The sequence below is a fragment of the Schistocerca piceifrons genome, chromosome 7 (genome assembly GCF_021461385.2).
Source record: "Schistocerca piceifrons isolate TAMUIC-IGC-003096 chromosome 7, iqSchPice1.1, whole genome shotgun sequence".
Classification (NCBI taxonomy): Eukaryota; Metazoa; Arthropoda; class Insecta; order Orthoptera; family Acrididae; genus Schistocerca; species Schistocerca piceifrons.
Genome location: NC_060144.1, coordinates 310,351,108 through 310,371,176, shown reverse-complemented (window position 1 = coordinate 310,371,176; position 20,069 = coordinate 310,351,108). Strand labels below are relative to the sequence as shown.

Below are 20,069 nucleotides of genomic sequence, written 5' to 3'. Positions count from 1 at the left end.
GGTGCGTCTTTTTTTGCCTTACAGTGTATATTAAAAAAATGTACAGCCTAAATCCATCTGGAAGCTCGTTGGAGTAATATGTAAAATTGTGAAGTAAACAGATCAAGAAGTTTTCGAGGTTTCTGGTAGTAACATTTCGCATTTGTATATTGCTTAGGTCCTTATGTATTACATATAATAAAATATATAGTCTCTGATCTTCAGTATGCTCATTAGGGCAGGGTGTAAAAATCTGAAGCAAATTGGTCAAGAACTTGCCGAGACTTTTGCTAACAACGTTAGACAGCGACTTGTCTTTATATAGTAGAATAGATATAGACAAAGGCATTATTACTAAAATACACCGAAGCGCCGAAGAAACTGGTATAGACATGCATATTCAGATACAGACATATGTAAACAGGCAGAATACGGCGCTGCGGTCGGCAACGCCTATATAAGACAACAAGTGTCTGGCGCTGTTAGTTAGTAAGTTACGTGTTCCATTGATCAATAGCACGGAAAACCGTTATGATGTGGAACGTGTCAAATGCACAAGAAATGCGCACAGGAAACAAGGTTTTTTTTTTAAAATTATAGTATTATACCTAAATATTTCTATTATCTATCCCATTCCCTTAAATGGCACAAAATGCATACATTATATCTCCAGATTTATTTACTCACATTCAAGAATTCATCTATGGTATACAAGGAGTTGTCAAGGAGGTATGATTTCAATTTGTTTTTGAAACTATTACTGCTGTCTGTGAGACATTTTATTTCATCTGGTAATTTATCAAAAAGTTTTATAGCAGCATATTTTACCCCTTTCTATGCCAAAGATAGGTTAAATAAAGGATAGTGTAGGTCTTTCTTTTTTCTGGTATTGTAATCATGAATGTCGCTGTTGATTAATCCAGTAACTACTTTTATTTGAGCAGTGAATACCTTTTGCCTAAGTGTTGAGTTGCCCCAGAATATTATTCCGTATGACATCAGAGAGTGGAAGTATGCAAAGTATTTTAGCTTACTAATTTCTACATCCTCAAAATTGACAATTATTCTGATTGCAAAAGTTGGTGAACCTAGTCGCTTTAGGAGATCCAAAATATGAATTTTCCAATTAAGATTCTCATCTACATGTACACCCAAAAACTTAGTATGCTCTACCCTGGCAACTGACTTCTTTTGATGTGTTATGTTTAATGAAGGAATTATACTTTTTGCAGCAGAAAATTGGATGTGCTGTGTTTTTTCAAAGTTCAGAGCAAGCCCATTCGCAGAAAACCAATTAATAACTATTCCAAAGACCTTATTTGTATCATTTTCTACCGGACTTCCTTTTACTGGATTAATAATTATGCTTGTATCATCAGCAAACGGTGTCAGTTCAGCATCTTGTTTCACATATATCTAGAACAGGAGGGGACCAATGATCGAACCATGTGGAACACCTAATGTAGTTTCACCCCAGTTAGATGAAGTGGCAAACTCCTTTGAATCATTGGAAGCATATAAAGAAACATTTTGCCTCCAGTTCCATAGATATGACTTAAACCTCATATGCTGTTCCACTTATACCTTAGAATTGCAATTTCTCTAACATAATGTCATGGTTCACACAATCAAATGCTTTGGATAAGTCACAGAATATTCCTACTGGTGACATTGATACTGTTTATAGACTCCATTATGTGGACAGTGAAATTGTATATTGCTGTCTCAGTGGAACAGCATTTCTGAAATCCAAACTGTGATTTACTAAGCATCCCATTACTGTTGAGATGGCTAACCACTCTTGAGTACATTACTTTCTCAAAGATTTTTGAAAATGCTGTAAGCAAGGATACTGGCCGGTAATTATTGACATGTGTGGTTTCTCCCTTTTTGTAGAGAGGCCTGACAATGGCATATTTTAACCTGTCTGGAAAAATACCCTGAGTCAGTGATGCATTACATATGTGACTCAAAACATCAGCTGTAATTGCTCCACTTCGTTTTAATAACTTGTTAGAGATGTCATCTACTCCAACAGAACATTTATTTTTCAAAGATCTAATAATTTTCCTTATTTCGCAAGAGTTGTTAGATGAAACTTAATCTGACTAAAATTCTTCAAAACTGTCTCTTCCATGTACTGCCTGGCTTTTTCTTTTGAACGATTGTCACCAATTTTTTCTCCTACATTTAAGAAGTGATTGTTAAATACATTGGATACCTGTGTACTGTTGGTTAAGATGGTCTCATTCTCTTTGACAGTAATACTACCTACCCCAGTGGTTACTTTTCCCGTCTCCCTTCTAACAACATTCCATATTGATTTGATTTTATTGCTGGAGTTGTTAATTTCTTCTCTGACATACATATTCCTTGATTTACTTACGACTTTTCTCAGTGTGTTACAATAATTTTTATAGTGTAAAACTACTTCTGGATCTTTACTAGTTCTTGCTGTCTCATACAGTTTTCTTTTTCATTCTGAAGATACTGTAATACCTGTAGTAATCCAATGTTTCTTTGAAAAGTTTGTGGTGTTACATTTAGTAATTTTCTTTGAAAAACAATGTTCAAACAGGGATATAAATTTATCAATAAATATGCTGGATTTATCATTAGCATTTGGCTCATTACATACATCTTCCCAGTTTACATTTCCTAAACTTTCTCTGAAGTGATCTATAGATACCGGGTTGAGCACGCTCACACTTTTACTTAAAGGTTTCTGAAGTGTACACCCTATTAGGTTTTGTAAGTTAATGAGTTGTGCATCATGGTCGGATAATCCATTTACCATGAGGAAAACATGTGTTTGTTCTACATACTCTTGCTGTACAAATACATTATCTATTACAGTACTACTGTCCTGAGCTATACGTGTAGGGAAATTCATCACTGATTCTAAGTTATACATTGTTAACACTTCTAGTCCACTTTTCCTATCAGAATTGCTTAGAAAGTTAACACTGAAATCACCACAGATTAATAACTTCTTCTTTTTGTCTGATAAGACAGTATAATAGGGAGTCAAACTTTTTTATGAATAGCTCCCAATTTCCTAGTGGAGACCTGTACACTTTTGCTAATATCAACATAATTAGCTAGCTGAAGTTCACAGGCACAAACCTCAAAGTGCTGATCAACACAAAATTTGCTTATTTCAACAGTTCTGTATTTATACGCTTGTTTTATGAAAATGGCAACTCCTCCTTTATCCGTACTAGATCTACAAGTGTAAGATTCTAAATTATACCCGTGTATACTGTTGTTACTTGGGTTACTGCTGCTACAATGGGAGACAGTAAAGATTTAAGTGAGTCTGAACGTTGTGTTACAGTCGGCGCACGAGCGATGGGACACATCTCCAAGGTACCGATGAAGTGGGAATTTTCCCGTACGACCATTTCACGAGTGTACCGTGAATGTTAGGAATCCAGTAAAATATCAAATCTCCGACATGGATGCTGCCGGAAAAAGATTCTTCAAGAACGGGAACGACGACGACTGAAAGGAATCGTTCAACGTGATAGAAGTGCAACCCTTCCGGAAATTGCTGCAGATTTCAATACTGGGCCATCAACAAGTGTCAGCGTGCGAACCATTCAAAGAGACATCATTGAAGGCCCACTCGTGTACCCTTGATGATTGCACGACACAAAGCTTTACGCCTCGCTTGGGCCCGTCAACACCGACACTGGACTGTTGATGACTAGAAACATGTTGCCTGGTCGGACGAGTTTCGTTTCAAATTGTAGAGAGCGGATGGACGTGTACGGTTAGGGACACACCCTCATGAATCCATGTACCCTGCATATCAGCAAGGGTCTGTTCAAGCTGGTGGAGGCTCTGTAATGGTGTGGAGCATGTGCGGTTGGAGTAATATGGGACCCCCTGATACGTCTAGATATGACTCTGATAGGTGACACGCACGTAAGCATCTTGTCTTATCACCTGCATCCATTCATGTGATTTGTGCGTTCCAAGGAAATTGGGGAATTCCATCAGGACAATGCGACACCCCACACGTCCAGTATTGCTACAGGGTGGCTCCAGGAAACTTACGCTGTTTTCTATGAAATGAGTTTGTTCAATTTGTGGACGTTATTTTTAATTTTAGCGTGAAAGTTGCAGTTCATAATTTTTATAGTTTATTTTATGAAATGACTGTATGCTTGATTTGTAGATGTTAATTTTGTTTTAGCTGACAGGTCGAGATGCATTTAACGCCAGCTGAAGTCCACAGATTGACACTGAACATAGACTGTCTCACTAAAGAGCTCTAGTCAGGGTACAAGTGTACACGTGTATCGGCAAAATAGAGTAAATCGAGCTTTTAAATGTGGCATGTCTTCATTTGTTCTATACAATGTATAACAGTATTTCTTGCGGAAATATTACTTCTCATTTGTTCTATTTATCTGACAGATTCAGACGGTAGTCATAACCGAAACGCACTAACGTGTGTATTTTTTACAAAAAATAGATGTAAATAGCAATTAACACAGTCAATTATACTGACCAGGGATAATGATCGCAGACTTGTACAATGATTCATGTCATTTATAGACAAAATTTCTCCTTCACAGTTTCTTCTTTTCCATAGAAGCATTTCTATTTTTGTAAGGTGTAAAATATGCATGGTAGAAATTATTAACACTGTACAGCATTTTTTTAAAAATGTAACTGGTCAGCACGTACTCATGCAGATTGACAATTATTGAACTATATGAAAAGAAACGTGAATTAGTTACAAACTACGACGTGCACAGACTTTATTCAACATGTAAACGTCGCTACAAATATTCGGATTTAGATTAGGACATGTATGATATGCCTGCTATCATTGGAGCTGATGTGGCGCAGACGAAAAGCGAAATTCCACATGGCAGGCTGAAGTGTCGGAACATCGATGCTGTCGATGACATCCTCAATGATTGTTTTAAGCTAAGCGATGATTTTGGGTTTACTGCTGTACATCCTGTCTTTAATAAACGCCAAAAAAAGGAGTCGCATGTGTTCAGATCCGAAGAATATGGCGGCCAATCGAGGCCCATGCCAGTGGCCTCTCGGTATTCCAGAGCCAGAATGCGATACCCAAAGTGCTCCTCCAAGACATCAAATACTCTCCTGCTTCGGTGGGGCCGAGCTCCGTCTTGCATTTTGTCGAAATCAGGATCACTTTGGATAATGGGATGAAATCATCTTCCAAAACTTTCACGTACCATTCGGTGCTCACTGTGCCATCAAGGAATAATACACCGATTATTCCGTGACTGGGCAGTGCACACCATATAGTCACCCGTAGCGGGTGAAGAGTCTTCTTGCTCGCGAAATGCGGATTCTCAGTCCCCTAAATGCGCCAATTTTGCTTATTGACGAACCCATCCCAAAAAATTGGGCTTATTCGCTTAAACTAAACCATATTCACATACTAATTTCCATCACGCCCCGCGGCCAACCACTCAGTTTGAATGTCCTAACGCAAACCGTTCAGAAGTTATGGCGACTTTATTTCATATACGCTGAAGAGCCAAAGTAAATGGTACCCCCCCCCCCCCTTAATATCGTGTAGGCCCCCCGCGAGCACGCGGAAGTGCCGCAACACAACATGCCATGTACTCCACTAATATCTGAAGTAGTGCTGGAGGGAATTGACAATATCAATCGTGCAGAGCTGTCCATAAATCGGTAAGCGTACGAGGGGGTGGAGATCTCTTGTGAACAGCGCGTTTCAAGGCACCCCAAATATCCTCTACAACGTTCATGTATGGGGAGTTTGGTGGCCAGCTGAAGCGTTTAAACTTAGAAGTGTGTTCCTGGAGCAACTCTGTAGCAATTCTGGACGTGTGGGGTGTCGCATTGTTATGCTGGAATTCCCCAATTTTCTCGGAACGCACAATGCACATGAATGGATGCAGGTTATCAGACAAGATGCTTACGTGCGTGTCACCTGTCAGAGTCATATCTAGACGTACCAGGGGGTCCCATAATACTCCAATCGCACACGCTCCACACCTTTAACAGCCTCCACCAGCTCGAGCAGTCCCTTGCTAACATGCAGGGTCCGTGGGTTCATGAGGTTGTCTCCATTCCCGTACACATCCATCCCCTCGTTACAATTTGAAACGACACTCGTCTGACCAGACAACATGTTTCCAGTCATCAACAGTCCAATGTCGGTGTTGGCAGGCCCAGGCGAGGCGTAAAGCTTTGTGTCGTGCAATCATCAAGGGTACACGAGTGGGTCTTCCGTTCCGAAAGCCCATATCGATGATGTTTCGTTGAATGGTTCGCACACCGACACTTGTTGAAGGCCAAGCATTGAAATCTGCAGCAGTTTGCGGAAGGGTTGCACTTCTGTCACGTTGAATGATTCTCTTCAGTCGTCGTTGGTCCCGTTCTTGCAGGATCTTTCTCCGGCCGCAGCGATGTCGGAGGTTTGATGTTTTACCGGATGCCTGATATTCACGGTACACTCGTGAAATGGTTTCATGGGGAAATCCCTGCTTCATCGCTACCTCGGAGATGCTATGTCCCATCGCTCCTGCACCTGACTATAACACTAAGTTCAAACTCAGTTAAATCTCGATAACCTGCCATTGTAGCAGCAGTAACCGATCTAACAACAACGCCAGGCACTTGTTGTCTTATACAAGCGTTGCCAACTGCAGCGCAGTATTCTGCCTATTTACATATCTCTGTACTTGAATACGCATGCCTATACCAGTTTCTTTGGATCTACAATGTAGTTCACTCTGTATTTACATGTTGTTGTTGTTGTGGTCTTCTGTACTGAGACTGGTTTGATGCAGCTCTCCATGCTACTCTATCCTGTGCAAGCTTCTTCATCTCCCAGTACCTACTGCAACCTACATCCTTCTGAATCTGCTTAGTGTATTCATCTCTTGGTCTCCCTTTCGATTTTTACCCTCCACGCTGCCCTCCAGTACTAAATTGGTGATCCCTCGATGTCTCAGAACATGTCCTACCAACCGATCCCTTCTTCTAGTAAAGTTGTGCCACAAGCTCCTCTTCTCCCCAATTCTATTCAATACATCCTCATTAGTTATGTGATCTACCCATCTAATCTTCAGCATTCTTCTGTAGCACCACATTTCGAAAGCTTCTATTCTCTTCTTGTCTAAACCATTTATCGTCCATGTTTCACTTCCATAAATGGCTACACTCCATACAAATACTTTCAGAAACGACTTCCTGACACTTAAATCTATACTCGATGTTAACAAATTTCTCTTCTTCAGAAACGCTTTCCTTGCCATTGCCAGTCTACGTTTTATATCCTGCCTACTTCGACTATCATCAGTTATTTTGCTCCCCAAATAGCAAAACTTCTTTACTACTTTAAGTGTCTCATTTCCTAATCTAATTCCCTCAGCATCACCCGACTTAATTCGACTACATTCCATTATCCTCGTTTTGCTTTTGTTGGTGTTCATCTTATACCCTCCTTTCAAGACACTGTTCATTCAGTTCAACTGCTCTTCCAAGTCCTTTGATGTGTCTGACAGAATTACAATGTCATCGGCGAACCTCAAAGTTTTATTTCTTCTCCATGGATTTTAATACCTACTTGGAATTTTTCTTTTGTTTCCTTTACTGCTTGCTCAGTATAGAGACTGAATAACATCGGGCAGAGGCTACAACCCTGTCTCACTCCCTTCCCAACCACTGCTTCCCTTTGATGTACCTCGACTCTCAGAACTGCCATCTGGTTTCTGTACAAATTGTAAATACCTTTCCGCTCCCTGTATTTTACCCCTGCCACCTTCAGAATTTTAAAGAGAGTATTCCAGTCAACGTTGTCAAAAGCTTTCTCTAAGTCTACAAATGCTAGAAACGTAGGTTTGTATTTACATATCAAAATGTAATATGAATGTAAAATGAGGCGTTCCACATAATTATGAGTAACTCACTATACAAATGACGCACGGAACATGAAACTAACTGACTGCTTTGAGTGAATCAGTGCATTCCTCAATTCCGGTGTCGAATACCTCCATCAAACAGCCGTTTACCGCAAGTCTCTAGACGAACGGAAGGCTCCAAATGATTGGAAAAGAGCACAGGTAGTCCCAGTCTTCAAGAAGGGTCGTCGAGCAGATGCGCAAAACTATGGACCTATAACTCTGACGTCGATCTGTTGTAGAATTTTAGAACATGTTTTTTGCTCACGTATCATATCGTTTCTGGAAACCCAGAATCTACTCTGTAGGAATCATCATGGATTCCGGAAACAGCGATCGTGTGAGACCCAACTCGCTTTATTTGTTCATGAGACCCAGAAAATATTAGATACAGGCTCCCAGGTAGATGCTATTTTCCTTGACTTCCGGAAGGCGTTCGATACAGTTCCGCACTGTCGTTTGATAAACAAAGTAAGAGCCTACGGAATATCAGACCAGCTGTGTGGCTGGATTGAAGAGTTTTTAGCAAACAGAACACAGCATGTTGTTCTCAATGGAGAGACGTCTGCCGACGTTAAAGTAACATCTGGCGTAACACAGGGGAGTGTTACGGGACCATTGTATTTCACAATATATATATATAAATGACCTAGTAGATAGTGTCGGAAGCTCCGTGTGGCTTTTCGCGGATGATGCTGTAGTATACAGAGAAGTTGCAGCATTAGAAAATTGTAGCGAAATGCAGGAAGATCTGCAGCGGATAGGCACTTGGTGCAGGGAGTGGCAACTGTCCCTTAACATAGACAAATGTAATGTATTGCGAATACATAGAAAGAAGGATCCTTTATTGTATGATTATACGATAGCGGAACAAACACTGGTAGCAGTTACTTCTGTAAAATATCTGGGAGTATGCGTGCGGAACGATTTGAAGTGGAATGATCATAAAAAATTAAATGTTGGTAAGGTGGGTACCAGGTTGAGATTCATTGGGAGAGTCCTTATAAAATGTAGTCCATCAACAAAGGAGGTGGCTTACAAAACACTCGTTCGACCTATACTTGAGTATTGCTCATCAGTGTGGGATCCGTACCAGGTCGGGTTGACGGAGGAGATAGAGAAGATCCAAGGAAGAGCGGCGCGTTTCGTCATAGGGTTATTTGGTAAGCGTGATAGCGTTACGGAGATGTTTAGCAAACTCCAGTGGTAGAGTCTGCAAGAGAGGCGCTCTGCATCGCGGTGTGTGTTGCTGCCCAGGTTTCGAGAGGGTGCGTTTCTGGATGAGGTATCGAATATATTGCTTCCGCCTACTTATACCTCCCGAGGAGATCACGAATGTAAAATTAGAGAGATTCGAGCGCGCTCGGAGGCTTTCCGGCAGTCGTTCTTCCCGCGAACCATACGCGACTGGAACCGGAAAGGGAGGTAGTGACAGTGGCACGTAAAGTGCCCTCCGCCACACACCGTTGGGTGGCTTGCGGAGTACAAATGTAGATGTAGATGAAGTAGTGGCGGTCAAGGTGCGCACTCACGGTGTGGTTGTTGGTGACGTCGAGCACGCCGGCGCTGAGCAGCCCCGGGCCGCGGGCGACGAGCGCGGGCACGTAGTAGGGCGTGTCCCTCTGCGCCACCAGCAGGCGCGCCCGCACCGCCTCGGCGAAGTGCGCCGACTCCGTGCTGACGAACGGCTGCACGCCCAGCACCAGGCCGAAGCCGCGCCGCTGCAGGATGTCGAACGTCTCCTCCCACGTCGCGAACCGCTCCGCGTCCAGCTCCAGGTCACCTGACCACCGTACGCGACGTCTCAGCACACTGACAAAAGGCTCTGAGCACTATGGGACTTAACTTCTTAGGTCATCAGTCCCCTAGAACTTAGAACTACTTAAACCTAACTAACCTAAGCACATCACACGCATCCGTGCCCGAGGCAGGATTCGAACCTGCGACCGTAGCGGTCGAGTGGTTCCAGACAGAAGCGCCTAGAACCGCTCGGTCACAGCGGCCGGCCCTCTTGCGAAGGAAACTATGGTTGAAGGTTGGAGAGTGTGGGATCTGAGTGGTAATGCTAATCATATGGTACGAAAAACGCTTAATACTGTGCGAGATAGCACCGATGGTGTAGGGGTAGCGTCTTTGATTAGTAATCAACTCCGGCTCCACTCAAATTTTAATAAAAATCATCAGCAATGGTGGCCGAAGACTTCCGGTGTAAGAAGTCACCTTCAATCAGCCAACGACCTTGTCAAAGAGGGTGGGGGAACGCATAGAAGTTCAGGGCACTCTTTTGCCCTTGGGTTGGGGAACTGCCCCTAAAGGGCGGGAGAATCAGTAATGATCAACGCCATGAGGTTGCATAAAGCAGTGGAAACTACTGCATTAAAGACACAATGTGTATTCACGGATGATGTTGCTTCTAATTGAAAAGCGTCATGGTGATCTCTCCACTAGAAAAAGATTGGTGACTAGTCCGTCATTCGGATCTCCGGGAGGAGTCTGCCAAGGGGCCGATGACCATGAGGAGAAGATTGAATAACCAACGAAAGTATAACGTTCTACGAGTCGGGTCGCGGAATGTCAGAAGTCTGAACGTGGAAGGGAAAGCAGAAAATCTGAGATGGGAAACGCAAAGGTTCAATCTTAGATATAGCAGCCATTAGTGGCTCAAATGGCTCTGAGCACTATGGGACTTAACAGCTGTGGTCATCAGTCCCCTAGAACTTACAACTACTTAAACCTAACTAATCTAAGGACATCACACGCATCCATGCCCGAGGCAGGATTCGAACCTGCGACCGTAGCAGCAGCGCGGTTCCGGACTGAAGCGCCTAGAACCGCTCGGCCACTCCGGCCGGCCACACTGACACGTCTCACGTTACACTGACAGAAATGACCTCGACCGAACAGTACCCCACTGATACTCCAGTATTTCCGTACCTCTGGGATACACTTGCAACGTAACCTACCAGTACTGGTGGTGGTGGTGGTAAAATTCTACCGTCGCTTTGACATGTCCTACCGCTACTGCAAGCTACCATCTGTAGTAAATGGTTTCTTAAATTCGTGTGGTCCACGAAATTACTGGCCTCTACGAGTTATTGCTGGGTATTAATAATTTCTAGCGGAAGGTTTTAACGAACCGGTAGAAATTTGAAGGCAACGGATAACGCATTTTTGTTAAACCACTACAGAAGGCACCTATACAGGGCTTAATAGGCAGTATATAGCTTTTATTTGCTTTCATGACCCAGAATTCGACTGTGGTACTGACTGCCACTCATTCTTTATGATGGAAGGAGTAAATAATCAGCCGAGGGTAGAGATTAATTGATATTTATTCAGTACCGATGGTATTTCAACAACAAGTCGTGTTTCTCTTGCAATGTACATCATCAAAACCGGTCTCTAGTTAACGTGGTTCAGTTTCGCCACGTAATTATGGAATGGGACGGAGGAGCGCAGACCTGGCTTCAATGTAATTCTATACAACCGCACAATTATACCTAAACCCTCGGTTATTACATTCAGTTGCCATAGATTACTCAGAACAAGTTCCGCGAAGACAATACAAGCAAAACTAGGTCAGGGTGGAAGAGTATTTCGCAAATCTTTATCAAATCGGTGGGCATTAAAATCCGATACTTTTCCTAGTGGCACGAGTATGTTACGTAACGCACAAAATCGCCAACAAATCAAATCGTTATGGGGGTGCACAAGAAACATCACTTCAATGCTGTTCAACCCATATGGCCAAGTTTCAGTAGCCAACAGAAACCCAGAAAAATATGGACACACACGATTATTCCTTCCCTATTTTACACTCGCTCACTATTGTATGATTATTCATCGTGTACAATATATTTTCAGACCGAGACTACAATTTATCAATGCGGCGGCGCTCCAACCGACCACGTGGCGCGAAAGCAAGATCACAAAGAAAACATATGGAAAATAAATAAAAATCCCCAAAATATTACTGTAAATGGAAGAGCAGATTAAAATACATTGAATGAGTGAATTTCCGTTAAGCACAGAGCAATAACGTGGCCGTGAGCTTAAGGCACATGGTGCGTTGCCTGAACAAGGCACTAACGCAAGGTCTACTGTAATTGGAGTAAATTAAGAAAATCAATTCCCTTATGGGGTTCAGTGGTAATTTCGCATCTGATTTCAACATCTGGACTTCATTAGAGAGCAGATTTCAGACAATCTCATACCTATGTAAACATTACCAAAACGAGAGCTGCGTCTCCATGCCTGTCCAGCACCACGACCCAGGAACAAGTGCTCTTCCAACCGAATTCGCCTAACCGTTCCGCTTACAAAACATGGTGGGGGTGGCGCGCCAACCTGACAGAGCCAATTCGCGCGCCTACGTGTCATCTTTGCCCTGACCTGCAAACTTGGTCTCTGCTAAACTTGTTCACGTTTGGGGGTTGGTACCACCCTACCCCAGAACGACCATTCATGCAGTGCTACAATCTGTGCCTAAAGCTTTCTGCTAGTTCACACACTCACTCATTTATACCGTCCAGGCCGCACAAAGGAAAGGAAAATGGGAAACGTGGTACACAACAGAAAAAAAATTCAATAAATAACACTGTTTAGTCCATTCTCTCCTTTTGGACACCAGCTGAGGTATTACCTGCAAGAGAAGAAACTCTTGCTAACAATTTCTGCGTGCTAGCAACTTAATAAAACATTGGAACGGCACAACAAGTTCCGTTTCACACTGAACAGTATTACATCCCTGTGCGAGCTTACTTTTAAGGGTTTCCACTACAGGAAAACATTACGGTTTTAGGAAAAGAATAGTGTGGGCACAACCTGGCTATTGGCTGTGTCCTTACCTTTTAGAGGAGGTCGCAACACATCATATACAGAGGACATGCGCGCACAACCTGTCTCCATCTTTGGGGTTTTGAGAAAGGTCGAATCATTGGCATGAGCGACGTGGGACCATCGTGCCGACAAATCGCGCAGACAGTAGGAAGAATGGTGACGAGATGCGCTATGGACAACATGAGGCGTTCGGCCATATACCGATCCTGCCTTGGAGGCGGCTAAGTGGGAGATGAGTCTCAGAGCTGGATAGCGACAGATGGTGACGCGAGATTGGACGCGCACGTAGTTTATGTATCAGCCGATAGAGGACAGTATTGGATAGGGGACTGTGATTTAGTTTCGATTGTGCCCACTAGAGTGCACTAAAGTAATAGAATGTTTTTCATAAACTGTTCTAGTATTTTCATAAAGTGTTGTTATGTCTTTTTGTGTGTGTAAAATGTTATAAATATGTTTTAGCAGCATGAATGATGCGTGAACGCAGTTTAATGTTAAAATGAAGATAATTGTTCAACGAGTTATGTAGTGGGATTTAGTGTGGGAACATTTCGAAGAAGTATGGATGTGGACAAAGGGGATTTCTGTAGAATAGATTTGTAAAGTAAGTTTACGGCAAAGGGAAAGTTAATTCAGGTATAAACAACAATAGTAAATAACTTTATGCATAAACAAAACTTCAGCACATCGGTAAAATGTGCAGTCGTTACGTTTACTATTTTGCGATTGGTTATTGATGAAAAGCGCGGACTGACGCGGGAGAATGTTGTTTTGCTATTGGCTGTTGAGTAAACTGACCAATGGTAAAGCAATATTCTTCGCGCGCCTTTCTCTGCTGGTAGAGAAGACTTACAGTATTCTTGAGAGGAGTCGGAGCCTAGCCATGAAACAGTTCGGACGTGTGTAGTAGCGTGTAGTAGTAGTTCCGATGGAAATGATAAGTTTCCGGATCTAACAGTGTTTCATACATCAAAAGTGTCGTAAAGTGACGGCGTAATTATTCCGATGGGTGTGTAGAAATTTCGGAATTTTTAAGTGTATTTTGTGACGAAGAAAGACGTAAATTCCGCGTGGCGTATTGAGCAGGTCGGTGGCTAAAATCTGTGACTACATTAGGTACCGACAGACTTTTTTTTTTTTTTTTTTTTTGGCGAGCATTCTCAATCAGAAACAATCCGTACTTTTGTAGATATTACGTTTTCGGGAAATGCAACACCATAAACTTGCTAACGTGAGTGAAAGGGGTAGTGAGTGACTGCGTTAAGACTAGCACGGGCTTGGCAGTGATACTTGTTCACCTAAGTTTCAGAATATATTAATTGAGGACAAAATTTCCAACCTTTCATTTCGTGCGAAAACTTCCTCCCGAAACGTAGATTAGTGACTTTAATTGCAGCCTGGTTCACGTCGAAGTACAGTAGGTTTCGCTCGGCTTCCCTACTGATGATATGCTGAGACAATGTTCACAGGTAGGTGCGAGTTCGTCGTAAAGGGACGGTAAGAACCGCGCCGCCGCAAACAGTCTGGCAAGAAGAGTAGCCTGAGGTCCTTCCAGAAGGACTACACCACGAGAAAGTTGAGGTATTACTCGACTGGCTCTGAGAAACAGACCGATGACAACAGCTGCAATCTGGGCAGAGGCTACAGACAGAGTGGCAGCATGGACTGTGGGCAAAAGATTTCTAGAAACTTGAGGTAAGACTTCGAACCGCTATCCGTTTTTTATTGCTAATACCATACCACAGATTGAAAGGTCACTGGCAGCAGCCGTTCTTGAGACTCATACATCTCCAACCTCAGGAATCACAATGTGGAGAGCTATAGCATGTACCAACAGGACTGGTTTAGCAATTGCTGAAGGGAAGCTAAATTCAAATGGTTCAAATGCCTCTAAGCACTGTGGGACTTAACATCTGAGGTCATCAGTCCCCTAGACTTGGAACTACTTAAACCTAACAAACCTAAGGACATCACACACATCCATGGCCGAGGCAGGATTCGAACCTTCGACCGTAGTAGCCGCGTGGTTCCGGACTGAGGCGCCTAGAACCGCTCGGCCACTAAGGCCGGCCGAAGGTAAATGCTCGTCAGCGTTTTGAAAGAATGATATAAACCCTGCTGGTATCCTCTTCATAACCAAGGTACCAAATGGTATAATCTAGCAGGATAATGCAAGACTCCACAACGCCCCCGCATCCTGAGAAATGTACGTACCCTTGTTTGGCGTGGTAATTGGCGATAGATGCAGGGGACATTCATTTTCGGGAATCGTTAGGGAATTCAATATTTCGACATTCACAGTGCCAAGAATGTTTTGAGACTACCAAATTTCAGGCATTACCTCCCACCACGGAAAACGCAGCGGCCGACGGCCTTCACTTAGCGACCGAGAGCAGCAACGTTTGCGTACAGTCGTTAGTGTAATATAAAAGCAACACTGCGTGAAATAACCGCAGAAATCAATGTGGGACGTACGAAGAACGTGTCCGTTAGGGCAGTGCTGCGAAATTTGGCGTTAATGGAGTATGGCAGCAGACGACCAAAGCGACTTGCCTTAGCTAACAGCACGACATCGCCTGCAGCGCCCCTCCAGGGCTCGTCACCATATCGGTGGGATCCTGACCGTGGAACGTCGCAAGGAGAAGCTCCATGGCTCGGCGCACGGCGCTGCAGGCTGAGCGACTACTTGCTGTGACCGAAACTCGTCAAAAGGGTGTCTTTCGCGCCGCGCGACACCTCAAGAGTGGCCCAACCAACCCAGAATCGTCTCAACGGCTTAACTAACAACAATAATGCTGCTTAAGCTTAGCTGAACATCAGTTACGAACGATTACTCAATTATACTAACCGATAAGGGCAGAGGCGTTTCTCAAAATCTCTGAAATATTTACCAATTTATCCGCACCCTTGCAGTTGTCATATTTTTTTATGTACGATTTAACGCATTGAAAAAACATTTTAATTTCTTTCCCGGCCCTCATGATACACAGGGCAGCGCCGCTTAACAACAGTAGGATCCTTTTTTTACTGAAATTTATTGGCATGAAGTATATTAACTTCTACCGACATCTACCGAACCAAACTAACTCACTATGAAGTTTGCAGACTTAAACAACATTTGAAAAATTACTCATACTATGAACTTTTGGCTACCAGACAAGTGAGAGTAGCACACACGCTCTGTAGATTTCACAAAATCTTAATTACATATACAGACAGTTCATCTACAGGTTTTGATGACTCAGTTTGCAAGTATCGAAATATATAACATAAATTACAGTATGGCTGCAGTGACTTAGAAGCTTAAATTTTGTACATCGCCAAGGGACTGCAGACCCTAGTATCTGAGAAAAATTTCAATTTGATACCTCTACCCTTTCCTGATAAAAAGGGGTCTTAACAGTCAGACGTAGAGACAGACAAACCGACAGACGGTCAGTGTGAAGTGATCCTCTAAGGGTTTCGTTGTTACCGAATGAGTTACGTAATCCTAAAAACCATAACAAAAGATTTTATCATGCAAGGTACAGCAGTATATGCACAGAGACCAGAAAAATGATATAATATGCAATGTTGTTGTTGTGGTTTGACGCAGCTATCCATGCTATCCTACCAAGTACAAACCTTTTCATTTCCAAGTAACTTCTGTAACATCTGTCCTTTTGAATCTGCTTATTATATTCATCACTTGGTCTGCCTCTACGATTCTGACGCCCCCCCCCCCTACCCCCCCTCCCCCACCCCGCACGCACGCACACACACACACACACACACACACACACACACACACACACACACACACACACACTTCCCTGCAACACTAAATTTGTCATCCCTTGATCTCTCGGAATGTGTCTTATCAATTTCTTTTCTCCCCATTTATGTTCAGTATCTCCTCATTAGTTATTCGTTATACCCATCTAATCTTCAGCACTCTTTTGCAGCGCCACAATTCAAAAGCTTCTATTCTCTTCTTATCCAAACTGTTTATCGTCCATGTTTCCCTTTCATATATGACTACCCTCCAGCCGTGCGGGGTAGCCGCGTGGTCTAAGGCGTCTTGTGACGGCCCGTGCGGCTGCCCCCCGTCGGAGGTTCGAGTCCTCCCTTGGGCATGTGTGTGTGTGTGTCGTTCTTAGCGTAAGTTTGTTTAAGTTAGGTTAAACAGTGTGTATGCTTAGGGACCGATGACCTCAGCAGTTTGGTCCCATAAGACCTTACCACATATTTCCAAAAATTTGGCTACCCTCCAGACAAATGCCTTCAGGAAAGACTTTCTAACACTTAAATCTATATTCGACGTTAACAAATTTCTCCTCTTCAGAAACGTTTATCTTGCCATTGCCAGCCTCAATTTTATATCCTCTCTCTTTGGCCATCACCTATTTTCTTTCTGCTCAAATACGTAGCAGAACTCATCTACTACTTAAGTGTCTCGTTTCCTAATGTAGTTCCCTTAGCACCACCTGATTTAATTCGACTACACCCCATTATCCTTGTTTTGCTTCTGTTGATGTTCATCTTATATCCTCCTTTCAAGAAACTGGTCATTCCATTCTGTTGCTTTTCGAAGTCATTTCCTGTACCTGGTAGAATTACAACGTCACCCGCTAACCTCAAGCTTTTTATTTCTTCTCCTTGAACACTAATTCCTTGACCTAATCTCTGGTTAGTCTCGTTACTACTTGCTCATTGTATAGATGGAATAACCCTGTCCCACACCCTTTCGTACCCATCGAGCCTTGTAACTGCCATCTAGTTTCCGTGCAAGCTATAAACAGCCTCTCGCTCTCTGTGTTTTACCCCTGCTACCTTCAGAATTTCAAGAAGTGTATTGCCGTCAACATTGCCAAAAACTTTCCCTAAGTCTACAAATGCTTTAAACGTAGGTCTGCCTTTCGTTAACATATGTTCTAAGAGAAGTCGTAGTACCAGTATTGCCTCGCGTCTTCCTACATTTCTCCGAAATCCAACCTTATCTTCCCCGAAGTCGGCTTCTACTAGTTTTTCCATTCTTTTGTGGAGACTTCGTATTAATATTTTGCAATCATGACTTATTAATCTGATATTTGAGTAATATTCATGTAAAATAAATGCCTAAATTCACGCAGTTATATCGATGAAATCTTCGAAATATGCATTTCCTCCAAATGGTCAAAACATGGAAACATGAATGCAACATGCTTTAACTTGTAAATCCGAGCTTTGCTTATGACTCAAAGTTTGGGAAACGTTGAAATGGGTCTGGAATAGGATAAATAGAAAGGATTAACCCTTTGAGCCCAAGTGGTTTCTGCCTGAAACTACCATTTTGTTAATTTTTTTGCGGTACTAGTGCCTTTCGCGTGAAACAATTATGCTATTGCGAGACACAAACCCCAAGCTGTACACTGAATTATTCCACGAATGCATTGGAATATAGGTGTCGTTTACAGCAATCAAAGCAACAGTCGGTGCGGAGTTTTTTCTACTTGAGTGTAGGAGATATATGTCCGCAAATTTTTTATATAATTTACTTGACACATGGATTTTGCATTGTGATCTTATTGAGGAGACCATTGAGAGTGAAAGTAAGTATTTCTAAAGTTATTGCGACGTAAATTTGAGTTTGTACTACAGGCTTTAGGAGTGGTTTCGAGGCGAAACCACTGGGACTGTTTGTACTTTCATATCTAATTTTGTAATTGCATGTAATTTTTTTAATTTTTAGGCCCATTTTTGTTGTTATTTGGAACTATAATTTGTTTTAGGCATTATATGTTCATAGAAGTTTCCAGACGTCACCCATGATCTAAACATTTTTCTTTTAGAGGAGGAAATTACGAGTGATTTGGATTCACAGACATGTGAGGCAGAAACTGCCCTGAGGATGCTTCTGTATATGTTCTCCAACAGGCAAGTACAGCAGGAACTTCATCCCCTTTGCCAGATCCTGAACTACTCATTGAAAATGCTGTTCATGACGACGGTGATGACGACAGTGGAGATGAGCTTGCCATGATAAACTCACAAATATGATGGTTTACACTGTACAAATTAGCAGCTGAGCATGACTTCATTGAAGTGGTCGGATCAAATGTTGATGTAAGCTGTCAATCTCCCACAGAAGTGTTTTTGAGCTTTTTTTCCAACGGTAAATGATGGCAGACTGATAAATGTAGGTCCCAGTGGTTCCAATATGAGACTACCTCCATAAAACAATCGGTTATTTACTTTTGGACAATTGAAGACTGGAAATGGGAAACATTGAAAGTGCCAAAACACTGCAAATACCACAAAGGTTTCCATTTAGTTCACAAGACGGCCGATAAATATAGGAGAATGAGTGTTCCATCGGCAGCGGCACGGTGAACGCAGAATGTGCCATTCGCCTAAAGGCAGTGATTGTAGTAACCTGTACCTACTGAGAGTTCCTACCGTTGTAGCTCTTTGAATGTTGTGTAAACTCATTCTGTGGTGTGATAACTGTGTCGTACGATGTTGCGATGTTGGTAGCTTCAGTGTTGCTTGTTCCAGTACGTATCTTTTAAAGTGTTGAAATCAAGTTTTTAGTGTCCACTCGTAGTTACATGCCTTCCGATAGAGACTTTGGTGTTTTAGAGAAAAGGAAAAAGAATGTTAAACGCAGTGGTGCCTGAGGAACTGGAAAATGTGGTGGTCCCAAGTAGTGTAAGGAAAACCTTTTATGTTTATCAACATGGGTGAAGGTGGTTTCTTGGATCTGGCTTCCTTAGCTAATACGTATCTTAACAGCAGCAGACTAAGGACAACCTAAGCTTGAAGTGATAGTTTCACTTCAGACAAGGAAGGCAAGCTTCTAATGAAAACTCGTTTTGATGAAAAAGACTGGACTGAGTTGTCTGTGTTTAAAAAGGGAGAGAACTTCAATGATCAGCCGTCCTTATGAAATGTGACCCAACTTTCACTGTTAACAAAATTAAGTGAAGAGAGAAAAAGGATCTATTTGCTATGGGACCTACTTGCTATGCTTCCGTTTCATGATGTGAAATTAGAGCGCTTATGAATCTTTGTGTAAATGAGTGGACATTCGGCGTTTCCTTGGCTACGTTGCGTGACACATTCAGCCTCAATACGTTAAGTTTTACAGGTAGTCTCTGCTCAATATAAATGTTTCTTTTTAAAACGTTTTTGGGTGAAGTATTAACAGTAATGTCAAATATCGGAATTTATATTTCATTGAATACAAATTATTTGTAATATAACTTTCATAACGTACTCCCCATTTTTAATAAACATTTTTGAAACAGTGATCAAAAATTTAAAAAAATTTTCTTTTTAAAAATTCAGTCTTGATCACACCACGTA

At 42.3% G+C, this 20,069-nt stretch overlaps 1 protein-coding gene across 1 annotated transcript in view; it reads right to left on the bottom strand.

The window, feature by feature from the left end:
- LOC124804758 (myogenesis-regulating glycosidase) overlaps positions 1 to 20,069 on the bottom strand; it is a 237,950-nt gene that overhangs the window by 38,472 nt on the left and 179,409 nt on the right. The window contains exon 8 of the mRNA XM_047265066.1: positions 9,437 to 9,687. Within this exon, the coding sequence (XP_047121022.1) occupies positions 9,437 to 9,687 (251 nt within the window). The remainder of the gene's footprint in view (positions 1 to 9,436; positions 9,688 to 20,069) is intronic.